We start from the raw sequence: 22,273 nt of genomic DNA, 5'->3' as shown, positions 1-22,273 counted from the left end.
TAATAAAAAAGGAAGACAACACACATACAATTAAGGGTTAGATCACCTGATCTTTTGTACTATTATTAAGCATTTAAGGTATATATTCTTTACAGTTAGTAACCAAAAGCTGAGTAAGGGCAATTATCAATGTGCCACTCCCCACACTTCCAATGACTTTTCTGTGGAACAGGTACATTCATAACACTAACATCAGCAGGACTAGAGGCTGAACAACCATCTGATAAAACATCCATGATGCCTCATTAGACACATAATTAGGAGATAGTATCCAGTTTGGGCCTCTGTTTTTCAGAGGGGAAATATAAGATAAGCTAGAGATAATAAAATCTTTGTTGACAGTGGATTCCAGTTATGCAATGGCTAGTGGTATGATAACCAGCCAGTCTTTTAAAAGGTTCTGGAATGAATCTGTCCTGACGCTGGCAGGGGCTCATGGGAATTGTAGTCCATGAACATCTGGAGGCCCACAGGTTGGCTACCCCTGCTTTAGGACACTGACCATTTCCGCATGAGGAATCTGCCTCTGGTTGCTGGTGGGTTTTAGAGCCCTTCCACTTGACATCGTCTGCATCCCGAGACTGTCCAGCAGCTGGCTCAATTTTGGCCAGATTTACCTCGGGATGATGGAAATCACCAAAACTGGATTTGCCACTTTTTTCCTCATATCCCATCAGTGAGCATCTAGGGGTAAGCCCATATGGTGGTGGAAACACACAACAGACTCACTAGTGTTGTCCTGACCTCATGCCCTCTCCATTTCCTGCTCCGAGTATTTTTTTTACAAAAAAAAAATGACCTATCTGTATTCTATGCTACTTGATTTCTTTCTTGACACTCTCTATATAATTTCCAATATAATGCTAAGTCAGTCACATGAGAAAACATGGAAATCATGGAACATTCTGAAGAAATAAGCGCTATGGTTTAAACATGGTATGATGCTTGCATGCTAAGCACTATTCTTAAAGTAATACAGGTCATGGCAGAGGGATTCTAATTTCTAAGCAAACTTATGTCAAAGTAAACTAATTTTACCATGGTCTTACTTCCAATTTGACACACTAAGCAGGGGCTTTAAAATACTGAGCCTCAATCTATTGAACGTAGCAGTAATTTGGATAGTTGTGAGCTAAACAGAGTATCATTTTTAGATCTGGTGCAGATTTAATACAGTTTGTTCCTAACTGGGGCTGTACAACGGTCTTGATGCAATGATAAATTATGGTTTACAGGAAACCAGGAAGCCTTCAGTTTCCAAGCTGCAGCCTACATATTAATAGTGCAAACAAAATTCTAAACCATGTAAAAGAAATTCATGCTAGAAAGGCAAGGAAGTGCCCACTTTGATTCTTTACCCGTATTTAATGGGTCACTTTATTTTTGAATTTGTGTTTAATGATGAAAACAAAGCATAAAGTATGTTCTAATACCAGAAGGCAAAACTTAAAAATAAAGAAGAGATCTAACTTTCCAGTACTGAGGATAATTACGCAGAACTACTTAAGAAACAAGGTAGTCAATTCAGTGCTACATGGAGTTTTAAATTGAAATGAGAAATCTCTCTGAAAGATATGCTCTAATCCAACCAGGATGAATTCTACGGCCTGTGTACACAGGAGGTCAGACTAGATAATTGTAATGGTCCCCCTCTGGTCTTAAAAATGTGTGAATTTAAATTGCTTCCACACTTAATAGTCTAGAAGAAGCTGAAGAGTAACTATTCCTTTGAGATTATCCAAATTATGGTCAGTGAGTGAAACCACAGATAGGTTTAATACCAGCTGAGCAGATAAAATAAGGAAAGAGTACATAACTTCTGAGAGACAGACAGTTCTCAGAACAGAGAAGTATGTTTAACTCTAATTAATCTTGTTGTGCTTTACTATTTAAATTAAAAGGTTTTTTTCAGAGCCAGGAAGTCATTTGGTCAGCTGAAAACAAATCTTAAAAATGTTAAAAATCTAACTAAAAGTCTTGACAGGATATTTTCACATTACGACAGTAAGGGTAAAACATGACCATTTTTGTGAAGGTGAATGCATACCCTACTATTAGTTGCCTAATGAGGCTGATAGTCCACCAATGAACCTGGCCTCCATACGCATGCAACTGTTTATGTTGTAAACCGCCCTGAGACCTATTTGGAGAAGGGTGGTCTAAAAATTAAATATTAATAATATTAATGTTAATGTTAATATTATTAATAATAATAATAATAATAAATGCACATAAGTAAATACACCAGCAATGCCAAATCAGCACCATAACACTCTAGCTCTAGCACTTTATCCCCTCCACCACTTCAGATAATTTGTTCCTGTCCCCAAGGGACAGAGTCATAGGAATGATTTTTAATCAATTTAAATTTTAAAAATAATTTTAATAACTTAATTACACCTGTAATGTATTTGATTATCTTTTATTACCTTTTGATTATCTTTACTACTGTATTTTGTATGCTGTAACCCATCCTGAGTCCTTGGGAAGGGTAGTATAAAAATTTAATAAATAAAAAATTATGTCCTTGAAGGGTTTTATGAAACCCTCGGATTTCTGGACTGCCTTAGAAGAGTTTCCTGAATGGGTGGGAGCTAATTTTTAATATACTTTGTAAATTTGCTAAACATTTATCAGGTGATATGACCATATATGGTCATGTTGTCCCATTTCCTCCCCCCCCTCCCAAAATGACCAATGATGGGCCTGGAGGGGGCAAGGAGCCCCGGGGGGGCAGGTACACAGTTATGATTCCCAATCATATTCTGCATGATCGCGGCACTTCTGAGATTTCTTGAAACCTGAAGAATGTTTCAGGGGGTTCTGGCACTAGGGCTGCTTGATCTGAAAGTTTTAGAGAGCATCTTGCTCTACAGCTGGTATTGACATGCCAGCTTCGTCAGTCATGTCATAAAGTAAACTGCTCTTATTTGCAAAGTTGGGTCTGAAATACACAAAAGCTTATAGCACAATAAATCTGTTAAACCTTATGCCAGTTTATTTCTGTTTTGTTTTGCTCCTATTAGCAAACTCTTGAATTGCATTTACATTTATGTATCTGTTTTTTAAAGAGAGCTTCCTGGAAAGCATGGTCTGTTCAAGGCCCTTTTTGTGTAGCCAACCTCCAGGAGAATTAACAATAAAGTGTCCATGCAAAGCAAAAATTGTCAGAAAACAAATCTTATAGCTTCCGTTTGAGTACAAACAAAATATATTATTGCTAGGGAATGAATCCTCCTTAGTTCTCAAACAATTTCCAGTAAATAAATATGTTTTCGGTGAGCTTCATCTGGAAAAGCCGCTGCCACTGAGATTGTTGTGGCCCTCGTAGAGTGTGCAGTCAATGGTGGTAGGCCCAGCAGCTTGTATGGCCTGTAAATGCATTGCTTTACCCAATATGCAATTGTCATTAGAGATTCTCCTCCCCAGGTTCTGGACGTTATGTGAGACAATGAGAGCATCTGACGTCCTGAATGCAGCTGTTCTTTCCAGGTATATGTGCAGAACATTGCACACGTCCAGTGTGCGCCAAGTTTTTTGCCTGCAACCTGGCAGAAAACTGGATTGTGCCCTCTGACCCATCAAATTAACTCAATGGCTCTCTTTATCTTGAGGACTCATCTCTTCAAATCCAGGAGACTGAGGTCTGGAGGAGGTCTTCAGCATAGACAACTACAGCTTTTGAAAAGTTGGAAAAGACAGAAGATGTTTTACTACTAAGAAGAGAGAGCTGGAAGTTTGGCCCTTGTCTGAAAATTTTAGTTGGGGGCATTAAGAAGACGGTAGTGTTTTTAAATTTCTAAATTTGTATGCTGGTTTATTGTTGTTTTTCCTGATTTGTATGCTGCAATGTTGTTTTTCCTGATTTGTGTTGCCACAGCAATTCCTCCAGTGAGGCCCTGCAGTTCTATAGCCTTGTTGATTGAGAGGTTTCTAAGTTGTCATTGAGGTGGTCTCCCTTCTCACATATCTCTCTGTGTGTCTCTGTGTGTATATTTCTTTTCAAGAGTCCCATGTATTGCACAGGCAGTAACAAAGTCTATACAATTTAGAAATTTGTTGCTAAAGAATCTATCAGTAATGGATTTGGATCAGTTCAGGCTTGGAGTGCAAGCCTATCCAAACTGTAAGGGAAGCCTAAGGTCACTCAGCAGGAAGCCATGCAAATATTTGCATAACCCTATCTGAGCAAGCAGAGGCATGACTTCTCCAATCAAGCAGAAAAACAATAATCCTAGAAAAAGTTGAAGGCAGCAGGAAAAGGAGAAGACCCAACATGAGATGGATTGACTCAAAGAAGTCATGGCTCTAAGTTGGCAAGATCTGAGCAAGGTTGTATGTCATTAATTCATAGGGCTGCTTTAATTCAGAAGTTGCTTGATGACTTAACACACATAGCAGCCCTATCCTGAATATATACAAAAGCAAACCATAGTTATGCAAGAAGCTTCAGACAGCTCGACAGGTTTATTAGTTCAAGGGTTCAATTGATATTTAAAAATGGAAGTTTTAAACCTGCCTTGTACACAAAAAGTCATCAGCTTTACATCAGTTTTTAGTTTAGGCACTGTGCAGGAGGAGCTATGACTTACTAAAACCAGCCATTCCATTGTGAAAATATCAGTGTCCCTCTCTCCTCACAATATGCAACCTATACTATGTGACGGTTGTCCATCACGTTCATCAAGCTGTCAATCCTTCCATTGTCTAGGTTCCACCTCTAGCATTGAAGATGATATTATAAAATATAGACAACTGAGTGCAATGGTGGATGGGAGCAAAGGTCACCACAACCAGAATATGGCCTACAATAAAACACTGATATGAAGGTTGCCTGCTCTGCCCATCACACACCACCCATATGAGAGCAGCAGAAGTAGGTAGAACCAATAGACGCCTGCTTCCCCCTCAAAAAAGTTTATTTTTCTTGGCAGCACACATAGCATCTTTTGGACCAATAAAGAAAATGCCTCAGGGCTATTCCCTTACCAGTAGAAGCTCATCCTGTAATTCTTTGCAACTTTTTTCATTATCCTGTAGTCTCTGTGAGAGCTCTGTAATTGCTTTCTTCTTTTCCTCTATCTCTTCCTTTAGCTGCTTGTTTAAGGAGAGATAATCCCTTTCCAGCCTAAAAAGAAGGAACAGAATTTGCAAAAAATTCTTTTTGACAACTAACTTTTCAGATGCTGGCAACTGCTATGCATAATGTTTTTTTGTAACATGCAGTTTCAAAGGAAGATACTAATTTCTAATTTTAACACAATATGAACAATTCCTAAGGAAACAGTCACATGTCCATTCTCTAACAGTCTTAGAAGTTCTACCTCTTATGGGTTTGGCATAAAAATCATGAAGGACTATGTGAGCATGCAAGCAGCATTATAACAGGGCAGAATAAAGTATTTTGGGAGTTGGTGAGTGCATGATAGGAGCAGATAAGGAAGGAGGACAACCAGGACCAGTTCTCAAGGAAGAAAAAACCTTCACTTAATCCAGAAGTTTCTACAACACCAAAATGTCTTAGTTTAACTAAAACTGAAAGTATTGAACATACAGAGCATTCAGCAGAATATATCACTTACCAGAACACAGTATGTACAAATAGCAATTTGATGTGAGTCATATATGCATATACTAAACAGAAATGGAAAGGGGAAAACCAGTTTGAGACCAGTCAAGCCCTACACTAAAGGAGAAATGGACACAAATCTGGCATCAAAAAATCACAAAATTCAGAAACCCATAGGAGAACATCGTAGGCTCCCAGGGCACTCAATGGGGGACCTCAAATCTGTTGTTTTTATTGCCAAGGAATTTCAGAAACAGACTGAAATGGCAAACCACTGAATTACAAGTCATTGTAACAGAACAATGGTACCCCCAAGGTTTAACAGAGAGACTCCTTTAAACAATGCTAGCAGCACAGTAATAGAACCACCAGGACCTGTTCTCAAGGGAGAAAAGACCTACTGGAGGGTAAACATATCCTTGACAGAAAAGCCCAACTCAGGAGTAGGAGAATTTCCATGTTTCACTGCTTCGCCCCCAAGGAAGAAGATAAAAAGGGGTCAGCTGAAAGAGATAGGGGGAGAGTACCTGGCTGGGGCTAGCTAGTAACTGGGGAAGAGTAGCCAGTGAGGTTTGAGTTCTCTACAGTGGGCAGAGTCAGAGAATTCCCCTGGATGGGGCAAGTGGCACTCCTGGCCAAGAGGCCACAACTATCACTGGTCAGTCCTGGGTGGCCTAACCACAGCCAGCATATACTATAGCAGAAGATAGGATGGCCAGAACTAGGAGTTACCAACCAAGAGCAGATGTAGGACTGCATTAGGAGAAGCCGGTCTAAGCACCTGAGTGAAAACAGGTGAAGGTAGCAGGGATTTACCTAGGCTAGTCAAATTTAACTATCACATTCTAGCCAGCAACACTGAATTGTCTAAACTGCTACTAAGGGGGGGGGGGACATCTTCCACAAATATCACACATTCACATTTTAACTCTCTAAACATGATGAACTGGGGGAGAAAGTCCATTAACCATTGATTCAGACAGTATATGCTACATTTACCAGCTGAAAGAGTGCAATCAACAGTACAATATATAATATCTGGGTTGAGCTAGTATTTTGTTTCCTAATACCCACAGAACAAGCAAGTATGTTTTCTGAATAACGTACAAATTGAGTTTTTCATAGCTCTCGTGTGCATTTCGTTTTTCTCTCTCATACGCATTTTCTACTTCTTTGAACTTGCTTTTGACGATGTCCAAATCAGAAAGTGCTTCTGCTTGGCTGGCCTTCTCCACTTGCAGAGCTCCTTCCAGGTCTCGAATTCTTAGCTACAAGAAAGGATTATAAGCCAACAATCAGTACTCGAACGATATGCTAGACTGGTAGGCAAAGCAGTAACTGTGAGATGCAGACCGCATTTTGCGCATACCGAGAAATACTTTGACATAAAAGGCTGATACAAACTTAATTTTGCCATCACCATAATGAGATCAGTAGAAAACACAAGTTACTGATAATCATTATGGGGTTGAAACAGCACTCATCGCCCTGATGGACGACCCCCATTGCCAGCTGGATACAAGGGACAACCCTCTAACGGCTGAGCTCTTTTCTCTGGGGTTGTGGACAGAGGATAGCAATTTGAGAGAACCGATCGCATCACTATCCACTCCCACAAGGAGCGGTTCTCTCCTCAATCCTGTTGAACACTTTCATGCGCCCTCTTACCCAGCTGGTATGGAGGTTTGGTATCGGATGTCATCAATATGACACCCTACTCGTCCCCCTGATTCACCCCCTGACTCATTAGCCAGATGTCTGAAACTCAACCCTTCAAAGACGGAGGTCCTGTGGTTCGGTAGGAAGGGATATGACGAGGAAATGTGACTTCTCTACCTGGATGGGGTGCAGCTACTAGTGGCACAATCAGCCAGGAAGCTGGGCGTGATCTTCAACACCTCCCTCTCCATGGAGGAACAGATCACAAGAGTAGCATGGCTAGCATTCTTTTACTGATGCCAAGCTAAGCTACTAGCCATAATGATCCAAGTGATGGTCACCTGTAGGCTGGATTTCTGCAGAGCCTGGCTGGGGGCCAGGAGAGGGGACCCTTTCAAGGCTCGTTCTTAGGAATGGGCTTTGAAGCTAGTATAAGCATAATATAGTAAAATAAATTAATGTAAGGCTCAAGCAATACTCTAAACCAGGGGTAGCCAAACTGCAGCCCTCCAGATGTCCATGGACTACAATTCCCAGGAGCCCCTGCCAGCATTCGCTGGCAGGGGCTCCTGGGAATTGTAGTCCATGGACATCTGGAGGGCTGCAGTTTGACTACCCCTGATCTAAACCATGGTTAAATGTAGGTATGAATTTGGGCATGAGATCACATATTCCTTTCTACTAAGTAACTACCTCTTCAGTGGTAATACTGCCTACCTGAACCATGATTACACATATACTCCGACACAAAGTTTAACGATCATTACCATTTTAATACTATTCTCTCCCCATCAAGACTTGATTGAAAGATACTGGTTAGGACTGAAATCTGGTTAGCAAACAAAATACATACCATAGTTAGCCAGGAAAAGCCTACTGAGTGACTCTAGTGCAGCTAGAATGTTGAACTAGGATCTGGGAGACACATAATCAAATCTCCACTCTACAAGAAAACCTATTGGATGGCTTTGGGCCGGTCACACTCTCTCAACTTAACCTATATCATAGAGTTTATGTGGTGATAACGAGGGAAGAAATATGTCAGTTTTGGGTCTCCACTGGGGAGAAATGCAGAGTACAAAGGAAAAGTGTATGACCCTGCAGTCTAGTCTCTATACCTAAATCATACTTAAAAGCCTGAGTATTAAGATCAAGAAACTATTGTTGAGATAGTTACCACACTGCAACTTCTAGCACATGCATGCTGACTTTCTGGGTCTACTCACAACACTAAGGAGCTGCAGCAGCCTAGGTTAGTAGTGGGGTGCCAGCAAAAGTACAAAGTTACCATGTTCTTTTGGGCACCCACTGTATATCCAAATCCATTTGGCAAACAAGCTTGTTTTACAAGCTCTTACAAGCCAGCAGTCAAATATCCTTGAATACAGAAGGTTCTATTGCATCCTCTACAAAGGCCATGTATTAAAATGCAACATTAGGCTTTAAACTACTACTCATATGCAGTTTCAGGCTCACCTGGCATACGATCCTATCTATTTGCTAGTTCAATTCAGTGGTTTACCTGAATTATTTCAGAATTAAATTTTGATTCCAGATGCGCAGCTCTTTCTGCTTCAATGTTTTCTTCCAGTTTCTTTATTCTGGCTGTAGCTGCCTAAGAAGAAACATACGTAAAAACCAACTTTTTGTGATGGCCTGTATAGAATACTACTATTACTGCATTGCACTCATTTAGAAACCGCTCTTGAAGAAAGCTTGGTATATGATAACTGTAAAGCTATACTCAGTTCAATACTTAACTTTTTGCAAAGCAACACAGAGTTAGTTTGGGAGACTACAAATTCCAGGGTACACAAAACAATAAATCTATGTCTCCCCACCTCCATAAATTGTTAAGATACTGCTTCCATTCAGTTTCTATATGTCTTTTTATTTCCTTGCATTCGCACCAAAAACAAGAGAATGTCATATTTGGAACCACCTGTATCACTGAAAACATATCATGGCCCAATGGTACGGTTCTATGGTTATTAGATGAAAGATGCCTCAAACAAGTCAGCAAACTAGCAACATACAAACTGTCTAAACAAATAACAAAAATGACTGAGTGTATCAAGATGCACAGAAATGTTTAGGCTGGGAAAGGCTCAACTAAAACTACCAAGAATATGTAAACTTCTCATTCCATTCACGACATCCACAAGGTGACTGCTTGGTTATAATTTTAAAAAACACTGTTGAATATGATACCATATTTGTTACACATTACTGTGCCTATATTTGTATTAAGGCAACCCCAGCATTAGAGGCACAATCCCTCAAAATTGTCAAGCCCGAGCACAGGGAAAGTCAGATGTGCTGAAATCAATTAGTCCATGTCTTTCAGCAGGACTTAAAAATGCAGCTAAATATTGTCATCCAACATTTAGAAGCAAGGGGGCTTTTGAATTTGAGAATTCAAAATGTAAAACAAAAATCCCACATAATATCTTGAAACTCCTCTGTATTAGACACACCCATTTCCCAGATTGCACATGTGAGAACAGAAGAAGGGGAAGAAGTGTATTTTTCTGGGGTCTACTTTGTACATTAATCCTATCTACAAAGACCGGGCTTCTTTGGCTTTGTGCATTGGTGAACCCTGGCATTTCCCTGTGGAGAAACCAAATCATGATATACCCATGAAAATACCCTGGTGAACAGCAGCGGTGATGGGAGGAAACACTTCAGGATAAGAGAAAGCTAATTCATTAAATCGGTATTTTTTCGAGCATCGCACTTTTCCGGAGGGGGGGGGGGGTCAAAGCATGCTCTCTTTTACCAATTTAATCAAGTCAATATTTTGTATTAAGTTCTCTGGCATTTTATTGGAAACTTTCTTTATTATTACAACCATTATTTTGTTGTTCACAAGCTGTTTGGATTTTCTTGTTTAAAAAGCAATATGAAAATTCCTTAAATATAAGAAGTAAAATGCATGAAGCTGCTGAAATAAGTTACCAAATTTTCATTGAATTATCCACCAGAGGGCACTACAGGAACAGTACAAATCTTCCTTAGTGAGCACTGCTTAAGGATCTACCAAATTGCTAAAATAAAATCAGCTTGTAGAACGGTTTTTGGCCACAGCTACTCTTGCATTCCATTTTTGTTTCATTTAAATTGCAAACTATATAAAGTAGTAGAAGTAACTAGAAATCTGGCCATTACATGGAGTGTTCTTTCCCCCTGTCCTGATGGCTGCTTATAGTTCTTTTTAGAGGAATACATTTTCTTGTCAAAAAAGAAACTATACTGATGCGGAGACCTCAGCTCCTTACTACCCACAGATCCCTGAATAAAGGGAGAAGCAGGTGAAGGTGACACTGTCGTTCCTTAGAGGCCACCATTTTTACCATTTGGTTCATTTAAGATTCCTAAAGCTTTTTCCTATCCTCCATGGAGGAAGGCAGGAAAAATGGCACTTACATCAAGTTCTTTTTTAAGTCGAGCTTCGCGTTCAGCACTGAATTCAAGTTCGCTGTTCTGCCGCCTGATTACTTCTGAGTTGTTGCTGTGTTCGAGTTCCAGATCCTGCAGTTTCTGGTGAACACTCTGCACGACACTGTTTTTTTCCTGATGAATAATAATACTGTTATTACCATGAACACCAAAGCAAAGTGACTCTTACATGCTTTATGATGCTTTTAAGCAGTTCAAACCTTACAACACAAATACATAGATGGGTAGAAGAGTAGAAGATCCAAATCCAGCAGGGGCCTAAAGGAAAACTAGGTTTGGCACAAGTTTGAGATTCAAATCCCCTTCATCAGAAACTAAAGGAGCCTTGAAAATCTTCTTAGTCTTTAAGTTGCCACTGAACTAAAATCAATTCATATCATCGAAGAACACATGGGTGCACATCACCACAGGGCCATATTCAGACATCCAATTAAATCATGGTTACACTTTAAACAGCACAAATTCAACTTGTGCACTCAACTGACTACCACTTCTTTCCCTACTACACCCTTCTGCAGACAGGAGAGTGAAGGAATGGTAACTGAAAACTACCTCTAGTTACACATTCTATACAACAACCAGAGTTTCATTTCACAAACCAAATAGTGCACCTACATTCACAAATCACCGGTAACTAGAGCTAGTTTGTTTGTTTTTCATTGTGCTCTGTGCAAGAAAGGGTGAGGAGAAGCCAGGCATGTACACGTCTGTAAAATTTAGTTATTTAATTTTATTTAAGGGTTTTTGAGCTGCCTTGCTTCCTTGCTGAATCAAGGCAGATAACAATATAAATAAAACATTATTAAAAGCACAATAAATACACAGTTTAAAAATGACAATGCACTTATTAAATTTGCAGATGACAGTAAACTCAGAGGGGTAACAAACACAACACAAGACAGAATCAGGATACAAGATGATCTTGAAAGGCATGAGAAGTGGGCTAAACTGAATAAAATTAAATTCAGTAGGGACAACTGTAAAGTTCTGCATTTAGGTAGGAAAAACCAAATACATCAATATAGGATGGGGGAGACTTGTCTTGGCAGTAGCATGTGCGAAAAGGATCTAGGCATCTTAATAGACCATACATTGAATATGAGTCAGCACTCGGTGGCTAAAAAGGCAAAGGGTATTAGGGGCTGTATCAAACAGAGCATCGTGTCCAGATCATGGAAGGTGGTGGTACCACTATGCTCTGGTTCAGCCTCACTGTTCAGTTTTGGACACCACAGTCAAAGAGGGATGTAGACAAACTGGAGCGTGTCCAGAGGGGTTTGGAGACCAAAGTGTATGAGGAAAGATTGGGGGAGCTTGGTCTGTTTAACCTGGAGAGGAGATGACTGAGAGGGGCCCTGGAGGGACGGGCCAGAACCAATGGGATGAAATTAATTCAAAAGAGATTCTGTCAAACATCTGGAAGAAGTTCCTGACAGTTTGGAGTGGTTTCTCAGTGGAACAGGTTTCCTTGGGAGGTGGTGGGTTCTCCATCTTTGGAAATTTTTATACAAAGGCTGGATAGCCATCTGACAGAGAGGCTTATTCTGTGAAGGTTCAAGGGGGTGGCAGGTTACAGTGGATGTGCGATAGGGTTGTGAGTGTCCTGCATAGTGCAGGGGGTTGCTGACCCAGGATATCCCTTCCAATTATTCTGTGACGATTCTAAAATTCTGAATAGGACTACCAATAATAAAAGGTAAATCAAATGCAGTCCTACATAAAACTTTCCTCAACTGCTTCCTGAAGTGGGGGGAGAAAGACAACACTCCTCCCTGGAGAAGTTGTTCCTTAATGATGGGGCTGCCACAGAAAAGGCCCTCTCTCACATGCCCACCAAACCAGTCAGGAGAACATCTCTCTGTGATCTTAATTCCCAGACAGGAATGTATAGGTGAAGATGGTCCTTTAGCTGACCGAGTCCCAAGCCGTATAATGCTTTAGGACAAAACCAACACCTTGAATTAGGCTCAGGAGTGGATCAATAGCCAGTTCAATTGCTGTATTATGCTCACATTCTCTCCATAGCTGGCCCTAACCAACAGTCAAGCCACAGCATTCTGCACTAGCTATAGTTTCCAAACACTTTCCAAGGGTAGCCCTAAGTAGAGCACATTATAATAGTCAAGTCTAGATGTAACTACAGCATGAATCACTGTGGCTCGATTTGACTGTCCCAGTCCCAGTCAACTACTGCAGCTGGGCAAACACACTCTAAACCACAGCAGCCACCTAGTTTTCTAAGGTGACCACACCATGCTAAACAGCACTCCCAAACAACAAACTTGGCTTTTCAAGGGCCATCCAAGACAGGGATATCGTAAGTCCCTAATCTGCCTTTCTACTAACGTAGAGAATGTATGTCTTGTCGAGATTGTTTTTCAGCTTGTTCCCTCATTCAGCTCATAAAAAACTCCAAGAACCAGTTCAGAACATTAGTAGCCTCCTTAGAATTTGCCATACTGTTCCTGATCCACAACATAAACCCTGTTTACTGCATCTGGTTGAAGCATCTGTCAACAACTGCAAACGCAAATAACAGTTACAGAATTCAGTCCTCTGTGCACACGTAAATCATTCTCCTAAGTGCCACCCAAAGTCAGAGTTATACCGTTCTAGTTCCACTGAAGTCAATGGGTTTAGTCAATAAAGTCACCAAAAACTCCACTGTACCGTCACTGGATTATGTTCTAAGGATGTTACAAGCCTTAAAGACTGCCAGAGATATGAAACTGGATTTAAAAAAAAACACCATGGATACATGATACATATGGAATCTGTTCCACTGTTCAAAATGAACTGAGTCCAGGTTTTCCTCAGGAACAATTTCAAATTTTCTATTTCTTACCACCAAGTACCATAATCAATTTGGAAAATGGAAGGCACTAGTTATTATCCAACTGCGTGCTCAGTATGCACCTTTACTACACCACTATATAAAAACCTCTTTGGGGGAGGTATTTACTATTGCCACTTAACTATCCAATACAACGCTTTCTCACTCATTAATTTCCAAGCATGTTGCTCTTGTTTTAGCACAGATGTATATAGCTCCTCTGTGAGGGGAGAAAAATATATATAATTAGCTTGTTTGCCTGCAGAATCAGGGTATTTTAAAAGGCACTTACAGCTACCAATTTAAATTCTCCCAGCACCGCGTCACTGTCTTAATCTCAGACGCAAGTCAGCTAAAGAAAAGGTTACTGTGGGGTCACAGCCCCAAAAACCTCACAATCCATTAAAAAGAACACATTAGTAGTCTGCCTGTATTTCAACAACTGGCCTTCTGATTCCTTCTGCATCAGTCTGATTAAGCAAGGTGGGCATCCTGACCTTTTTCGATGCCAAAGTTGCCTTTTCTGATACCATATTCTTTGGTACCTATAACAGACCAAAGCCAATATGAATTGTGTGACCCACCTTATAAATGCCATATTCTTCTATCTTAGAGAGGTATCAGGAAATTTCTCACTCACTCATTCACATTCACACACACACCTCTGAAAATGATATGGCCATCAGTTTGATGTTGTGAGCTGGTTGAGAGAGTATTCTGGTAAGATTCCAGAAGGATTTACTGCCCTCCCATAACACTCAAACGACTATGCCTCAAATTTAGATTATTTACATCTCTCACCACTTTGTGGTATTTAAGGTGGTGAATATCACAGGCTACAGTTGTCAGGCAAGCATAACGTCTGCCCTAAAATCGCAAATGGATTCTTCCCCCCTCACTCCCAAGGTAGAAAAAGAACAATATTAGAATAACATCATAGTGGGTCTTTCTTCATGCTAGGTTCAGTGCAGTTTACCAGTATGTTTCTGGAAGTGAACAAAAACTAAAGTAATTCTCTATCCAGAATGACCATAAAGATAAAGGTAAAGGTATCCCCTGTGCAAGCACCGAGTCATGTCTGACCCTTGGGGTGACGCCCTCCAGCGTTTTCTTGGCAGACTCAATACGGGGTGGTTTGCCAGTGCCTTCCCCAGTCATGACCGTTTACCCCCCAGCAAGCTGGGTACTCAGAATGACCATAGTTGATTCCAAACCAGGCATAGATTGCATGACTACTAGGGTTTCAAGCATTGTAGTGAAGCCCAAACTCTTCATAATACATTGAGGAACACTGGAGTACAATCATGCATCACACCCCTTGCAGTCCCCCACAAAGAACACAAGTACAATTTCAATAGCACGTATTATCAAGCAAGTGTACCATACAGACCTAAAAACTGGGGCACTTGGGTAAAAACTCATAGCTGCTTTAAGAAAAACTATTAAAACTGCCAGAGGCAATATCAATCAGTATATCAATCAATAATCAGTATTAACAGCCTCAGGTAACAAGATATCAGAGAGGAAATAAAACCACATACAATAATTCCCATATCACAAAACCAGTAAGGGAGGGGGGATAATAAAAGCCTGGGGAAAACAGGGGCTTCTTGAGCTCATAACAAGAACTCAAGATGTGACATCAGATGTATAATAAGGGAGACACCATTCCACGAGGATGCTGTAAGTAACAGAACTTGTAAAAATGAAGATGTACTACTAACCATTCCCTGGGTTCAGACATAATACAGAATCACAAGTACTTTATGAAACCATGTTTCAGCTCACTGTTGGGTATTTGACTCAACAAAACTTTAGTTTTATCAACTTTCTTCATTCCCCAACCTTCCCTGAAGAGACTCAGCTGGCCTCCAAACTTCACTGGAGCGAGGATGGTGCCAGAGCAGAAGCCCGGATGTCTGTGCTCATATATCACATGATATCCTGAGTGTTCAACGACAACCAGTAGCTAATAACTTTAAATAGCCAGTTTCATATCCTCATGTAGAGTGTCAGCATGTTGCAGTGGTTAGGATATTAGCCCAGGATTTCCGAGACAGAGGCCCAAACTGTGATTCTTCGATGAAGCTTATTAGGTGACCTGGGCATATTTCTCAGTAAAAGCTACAGGGTTATGACAATAAGATGGTGAAGGAAGGAATGATGAGCATTGACCCAAAATCCTTTGAGAAAGGGCAGAATAATCTCTATTTCTGGGGTAAGAGGCATATCAAGAGACAATGCAAGAGAGGAGCATCTCAAGCTTTGACAAAGTCTCAAGCAGCAGATAAACAGCACATCAATCCCTCATCCATATGCCTTTATTTATACCCTGAGTCTAGTGCAAGTTATGAAACATAACGGAAGCCTCCATTTTCAATACCAGCCGAAGCATAAATCAGCACCACCCACAGGCCATCTGTGCTTAAAAATGGTAACTCTAAAGCAGCCATTTCGCTTAGGTAGCTGTCACTTGCATTGCAAGGGTTACTTGTGCTAACCCTTGCAGTTTGGTGTAGTGGTTAGGAGTCCGGACTTCTAATCTGGCATGCGGGGTTTGATTCTGCACTCCCCCACATGCAGCCAGCTAGGTGACCTTGGGCTCGCCACGGCACTGATAAAACTGTTCTGACCGAGCAGGAATATCAGGGCTCTCTCACCCCCACCCACCTCACAGGGCGTCTGTTGTATGGAGAGGAAAGGGACAGCGAATGTAAGCTGCTTTGAGCCTCCTTCGGGTAGAGAAAAGTGGCGTATAAGAAACAACTCTTCTTCTTCTAAAAATCATGATGCAGTACCCAGCTCCTCAATGCTATCTAGCTTTGATTTATTCCATATTCTGAAAAAAGGTTGACATAAAGGGACGCAGCAGATACATGGTTTTCTAGATATTAGGCTTTCAATATAAAGACTAATATAAAGAGCCTCTTTTGGCGCAGAGTGGTAAGGCAGCGATATGCTGTCTGGAGCTGTCTGCCCATGAGGTTGGGAGTTCAATCCCAGCAGCCGGCTCAAGGTTGACTCAGCCTTCCATCCTTCCGAGGTCGGTAAAATGAGTACCCAGCTTGCTGGGGGGTAAACGGTAATGACTGGGGAAGGCACTGGCAAACCACCCCGTATTGAGTCTGCCATGAAAACGCTAGAGGGCGTCACCCCAAGGGTCAGACATGACTCGGTGCTTGCACAGGGGATACCTTTACCTTTACCTATAAAGACTACCATTTGCACATATTACCAGTTTATATCTAAGAGCATCAGCATAAGGAATAATCCACCGAATGTCCATACATTCGGGGGGGGGGGGTTGACAAATCCTAGGCACCAGGTCACCATGCCACTTAGAAATTTCATATCTGCCTTCTCCCCATGAAGCCAGTATGGTGTACATCACTCTGATGCAAATTAGTGCTTCCCAAATAAGACCCAGACATTACACTGGGTTGCTAAAGCAAATTAGCAAGGCCCAGATACCTCATGGGAAAAGCCTCCTACACCAATAGCTCTCAATGGAACCAGCCAAGATCCTGCAGTCCTATGGAACTTTGCATTTAGATAGGAAGCAGTGGTTTCTACATTTAGATAGGAAGCAGTGGCTAGGCTTTGGGCAGCTGAAACAGTCAGACCCACAGATGTTTTACGCTTAGATCCTGACACACGTCCTTGTCTCTTTGGTGTGAATACACTTTATTTGTGCTGGGGTTATTGCTTGAATTAATCAAATTTGTTCAATTTCTGGCATTTGCAGATCCCAAACTTAATCTTAAGACTATATTAATTGATTGTGGGTTTTAGGTCTTGTGGAAGTCAAACAGTGATTGCAAGATGAAGTATAGCACAGATTCTTACACTGCTCATGAGGGCATACTGACCGACAGGACTACAATACTGATAGACTAAGAAGGCTGCAGTGGGAAATGGGAAAAGCTGCTTCAAATGCAACTCTTCATGTGTTGCTTAGGATAAAAGCCAAAGTTTGCAACAAACATGGAAGGGCTTTAGTCAAAAAAACAGACTGTACAAGGTAGATGACCTATATTATGCTAAATTGTATTTTAGAATACCTCAATGGTATAGAATCTTACAGAAGATGCAGATTATATTATGCCCCATAACACTCTTGGCTAAGGAAAGATCTATACAAGAATATATAACTAGAGGATTATACCAATTGTATAATATAGGATAACTGTATTTTAATAACTTTATTGTGAGAATCACCAGTGGATGTATAATCCAACCATGTGTTGGCATTACTGATATACATGAATTTGGCAAACCCATATATATATATTCAAGGTTTGTTCTACAGTTTGCACATCCTGAATCTATGTAGGTCTCATTGCAAAACAATTAAAATGCAGCTGCATGAACAAACCCTAGGGGTTAAAGCAGTAGCATAACCATCCACACCTTGCCAGCTAGCATCAGAAACAGAACACGAAGTCAGCGATTTAGATGGCAGTTCACTGGAGACTCAGTTTGCTAAAAAAGTTTTTTGTTCAGAGAAATAGAAAGATTATACTGAGTCTTTCTACAGCTTACTCCTTACAAGACCACCACAAGGGGCACTTAGCAAAAATACCATCAAAGGGTTAGGCAACTGGTCTTCAAAACTGTGCTCCTAAAAAAACAGGCACTGGGTAAGACTGGGCTGATGTTATTTCTTTCCAGCCAAGACAGCAGGGGGGGGGGGACATGGGAATTGCTGAAAAGTTAGATGAAGCAAGTAGCTTTACACAAAACAGCCTTTGTACATTGGCCAGGTTGGTTGTCCAAGTCTGCTGCAAACAAAGAAAAGTCAAAGAAAAGTTTTAAAACTACCAATCAGCTTCAACATTAAAAGTTTTTTTTGCGAGTTGTAGCAGAGTAGTGATATTGCAATCTGCTGCATACCCTGTTTTTGAAGAGTGAATTTTACATTAAATTGCTGGCAAGCTGATATTCAATGTTTGCCATCAAGTGTCTGCTTTGTAATCTACCAAAGAAACTCCTCTGAGTATTGCCCTGTTTAAAGATTGTCCAAATGCTGTCTGAACCATCTCTGTTATAGTGCCCAGTCTTCAACATCCCCAATGGAAGCCCACCTGGCTAGTCACTTTCCTGAAAACCTATTTAAAAGGACATTGGCTCTTGGGAGAAAATCTTAGTACTTCTGCAGCCATGATACTGATTGGGGCACATAGAACAGGCGATGCTATTCTTCGCACTGGACTCTTTATTTTTAAAAAACAGTTGAACAACTGGATCACAATGTGCTGTTTTCCTATCGGACTGATTCCACTTTAAAAGTTCAGCGCACAGAAGGAATCCTGTGCATGATTTCCCAGTCTCCCCCTTCCTGGAGAAGCATAAAATGTGCCCAACAAGTGTCATTTCTAGGGGTTGTGAGATCCTCCAAGCGAAAGGAGAAATGGATGAAAATTGCCCCTTTTTTCACATGAGGTCCACCACATGGATTAGATACACAGCAAATACCTAATGACATGATTATCCAAGAGGGGTAGAGTAGAATCAGTCCCTCAGCTGGTGCCATTCTAGGTTCATTGGGCTCATTTATTTATTTATTTATTTATTTATTTAGATAGATTTATATACTGCCCTCCCTTGCGGCTCAGGATGGTTTACAAAGAACATAAATTATCTGATACAATACTACTTAATACAATAATGTCATTAATGTGGTATCATCAATAAAGTTGTAACTTAACAATAACGTTTATTCACAGAACATTTAATCACAGTAACATCACGGTCACACCCCCGTAAAGAGAGTATATCTGGATGGGAGAAGGTTCTGGGAGCCCAATAGGTGTTGTTATTGGCCTCAACCACATTTAGGGGTATATCACCACCAACCCAACAGGTTTAGCAAAAAGCTTGTGTTGCATATAAATATCAGTTAATTGCATTTAAACAAAAATTTCTTTAATCTCTCATGGGATTTGGAGGGAAGGGAGTTGGATGCATATTTCATTCCCTTTTGATTCATTGTCTTTTCATTCATCACAGAGTTTCATACAAGGCTGATATTGAGTATTCAATAAATATTTAAATGCCACAAAAGTCTAGAAAGCAGAACTGGACTGAAAGACATTATCAATTCTGAATTGCAAAAAACACAGTGGGTGTGACAATTGGGAGAATCCATAACTGTACCATCTGGTAACACTTAAAAGTGAAAAGGTATAATGGGATAAAACACTGCATGAAATTCTTTATTCCCACTATTTCAATGAAAACCAAACAGTGCACATGGGCTTAACTGAACAGCAGAACAGGCTCTTCACAGATTAAATTTTAAAATGACAGCATAATAGTGTCTGCTAGCCACAAGATGATGCTGTTGTATAGTTATAAAGCTTCTACTCCTCCTTTAGTCAGAAAGCATCAGGCAGACAGGCACCCCAGGGAAGGACCACACTGCAGCATCTGCTAACCAGTGTGGATTATACTGTTCAGAATGCTTTACAGATGCATTCATTTTCGATGACCCGTTAAGGACAAAATTTCTAAGCCTGAAATACAAAAATCTCATAACTCAGATTTTCATTTAAAGAACATCATACCAAGCCCTCAGTCCGAAGCATGTGATTTTATCGTTAGATCACAAAAGAAGGCAAGTATTTTCGGCACGTTATTCAAGAGACTCTGGCACTTACCAATGATAATCTGTCCTGTTTTAATACATAGTTAAGATTGACTACCCACCCATCCCCCATCAGCATTCATATTCACATCATAGGAAGTTACCAAGAAACAGATGGGGGGAAAACAGACCAATGTGATAAATGTTTGGTTACACTAGTCCCTGAATCTGGAAGATATCCAAGAATGGTGAAAACATAATATAGATGGTGCACAGCAGGAACTAGCAAATATGTAAAAAAAAAAAATTCTGCAGAAAAAGATGCCTGATCTTGTAAGAAAATGATATTAGTCATCACCAACAATCCCTGTTGAAATCTGAAAACTAACCTGTGCTGTTTAGTCCTTGAGAGATTTGTTGGACTCAGTTATGAACATAATTGGTTAGATCCTACAATCTGTTGGCAGAAAAGCTACTGGGATAAGGGGAACACAGGAAGATTGTAATCTGTAATACCTTCTACTGATAAACCACTGGATCCAATCCTATAATTACTGTATTTATGTGGAGTGATACAGCATAAACATAATGGATACATTTTTCACTACTTAACATACACAAGAAAAGAATACCTGCAACAGAAAGTGGAGTTCACTTCTTTCTGCTTTCCACCGCTCTGCCTGACACCTAAACTCCTCTCCTGCCACCTCCCTTATCTCTGACTCTATCATGTTCTTCTGCTCTTCCTGGTGCTCCAAGGTGTCCTTGACATGGATACAGTTTAACTTTTATTAATAAAACAGTTAAGTACTACAGGTCTAAGCCCTGAAATCAAACCTACTGAGCAAAAATGCAAAGGACAGTAATATCTCGTTTTTCTTATAGACAGCAGGGGTTGTTTCACAAGGTCTAGTTTATTTCACAAATATCTGCCAGTTTGCACAATTGACCATTGGGTGAATAAGTATTAAATCCAGACATTCTAAATGATTCACAAGTAAGCCAATGCACTACATTGCATGTAAAAGCACCAAGAACATGGTACCTCCTACTAGTAACAAACTATGGGTGGATCTGTTTGACTGCACAGAACTTTATAGGTGTCCAGGTTTGATTATTTGCACCAATAAACTGGTGCTAAAGCAGAAGCAGCAGAGAAAATCCTAGGTAAACCTAAACAACCAACTACATTATTCCAATATTGTATTTGCTTAATATAAAAATATTGGAAATATTTGTAAATTATTATTTTATTAGATACACTGAGCTGTTCTAGTACAGAATTATGTATGTTGAAAGTACTAGAGTCACACCTGACTCTAGTTCCTTTAACATCTTCCAAGTTGTGGACTCAGTTCTTACAGCAGCAGTACCCTCATTTCAACAGTATTTTCACTATCACACAGGTTTTAAGAACCAGTCACCCATTTTACATGCAACATCAACCTATGGGCTGCACATTAAATGAATGCCTTGGTCTCACATGCTCCCTCCTTCCATTCTCCCTTCGCATACTATGAACTCTTTCCCCTTGCCTTGAAGCAGACCAGAGTCTATCACACCTTAACCCATGAACTATTGCTTGCACTTTGCTATCCCAATTAGAATTGCAGATTGACAAGGTTCAGATGCAATGACAAACAATGACTTGCCTTAAACAGAAGAGAAAGTCAAACAAGGGAAAAGAGGTAATTGTGATTCTAAGGCTAGTTTCTGCAATGCCACCAGAGTTTAATGTTTCATCTGATATTTTAAGATATGCTACTGTGATGGGGTGCACTTTTAAAAGCTTAGAAATGCTGTGCAAATTGTGAAGGGTTAATTCTTCACAGAAACAGAGAACCTTGAGTGACAGGCAGTTCCAAGTAATCTGATTGGTTAGCATCAGCTGAGCAGAGAAAGTCTTGAAAGACCTGCATGCTGAGGAAGAGAATTCATTTAGCACTGAGGCCTGACTGAGAGCATTTTAACACAGACAGGAGAATTGGGGAAAGTGGATAGTTAGAGACTCCCATTTGGGACAAGGAAAAGGGACAGATCTTCTACAGTAGGTTTATCAACTAAGATTTTGTGAAACTCTGGGGTTCCTTGATGGATCTGGAAAAGGTTTCCTGAATGAGTGGGAGTTAATTGAATTTAATATATTTTAAATGTATTAAACATT

The 22,273-nt window shown here is 40.3% G+C and overlaps 1 protein-coding gene across 9 annotated transcripts in view; it reads right to left on the bottom strand.

The window, feature by feature from the left end:
• Window positions 1–22,273, bottom strand: part of CCDC171 (coiled-coil domain containing 171) — a 164,363-nt gene that overhangs the window by 125,745 nt on the left and 16,345 nt on the right. For 8 of the 9 annotated variants that reach the window (XM_077345127.1, XM_077345122.1, XM_077345123.1 and 5 more), the window contains 5 exons: window positions 20,742–20,873; window positions 10,658–10,804; window positions 8,751–8,843; window positions 6,677–6,837; window positions 4,990–5,128 (listed from right to left, as the gene is read on the bottom strand). In XM_077345127.1, coding sequence (XP_077201242.1) covers window positions 4,990–5,128; window positions 6,677–6,837; window positions 8,751–8,843; window positions 10,658–10,804; window positions 20,742–20,873 — 672 coding nt within the window. The remainder of the gene's footprint in view (window positions 1–4,989; window positions 5,129–6,676; window positions 6,838–8,750; window positions 8,844–10,657; window positions 10,805–20,741; window positions 20,874–22,273) is intronic. The other variant, XM_077345121.1, reaches the window with a different exon arrangement.

The sequence above is a fragment of the Paroedura picta genome, chromosome 7 (assembly GCF_049243985.1).
Source record: "Paroedura picta isolate Pp20150507F chromosome 7, Ppicta_v3.0, whole genome shotgun sequence".
Classification (NCBI taxonomy): domain Eukaryota; kingdom Metazoa; phylum Chordata; class Lepidosauria; order Squamata; family Gekkonidae; genus Paroedura; species Paroedura picta.
This window is presented reverse-complemented; position numbering and strand designations above follow the sequence as displayed.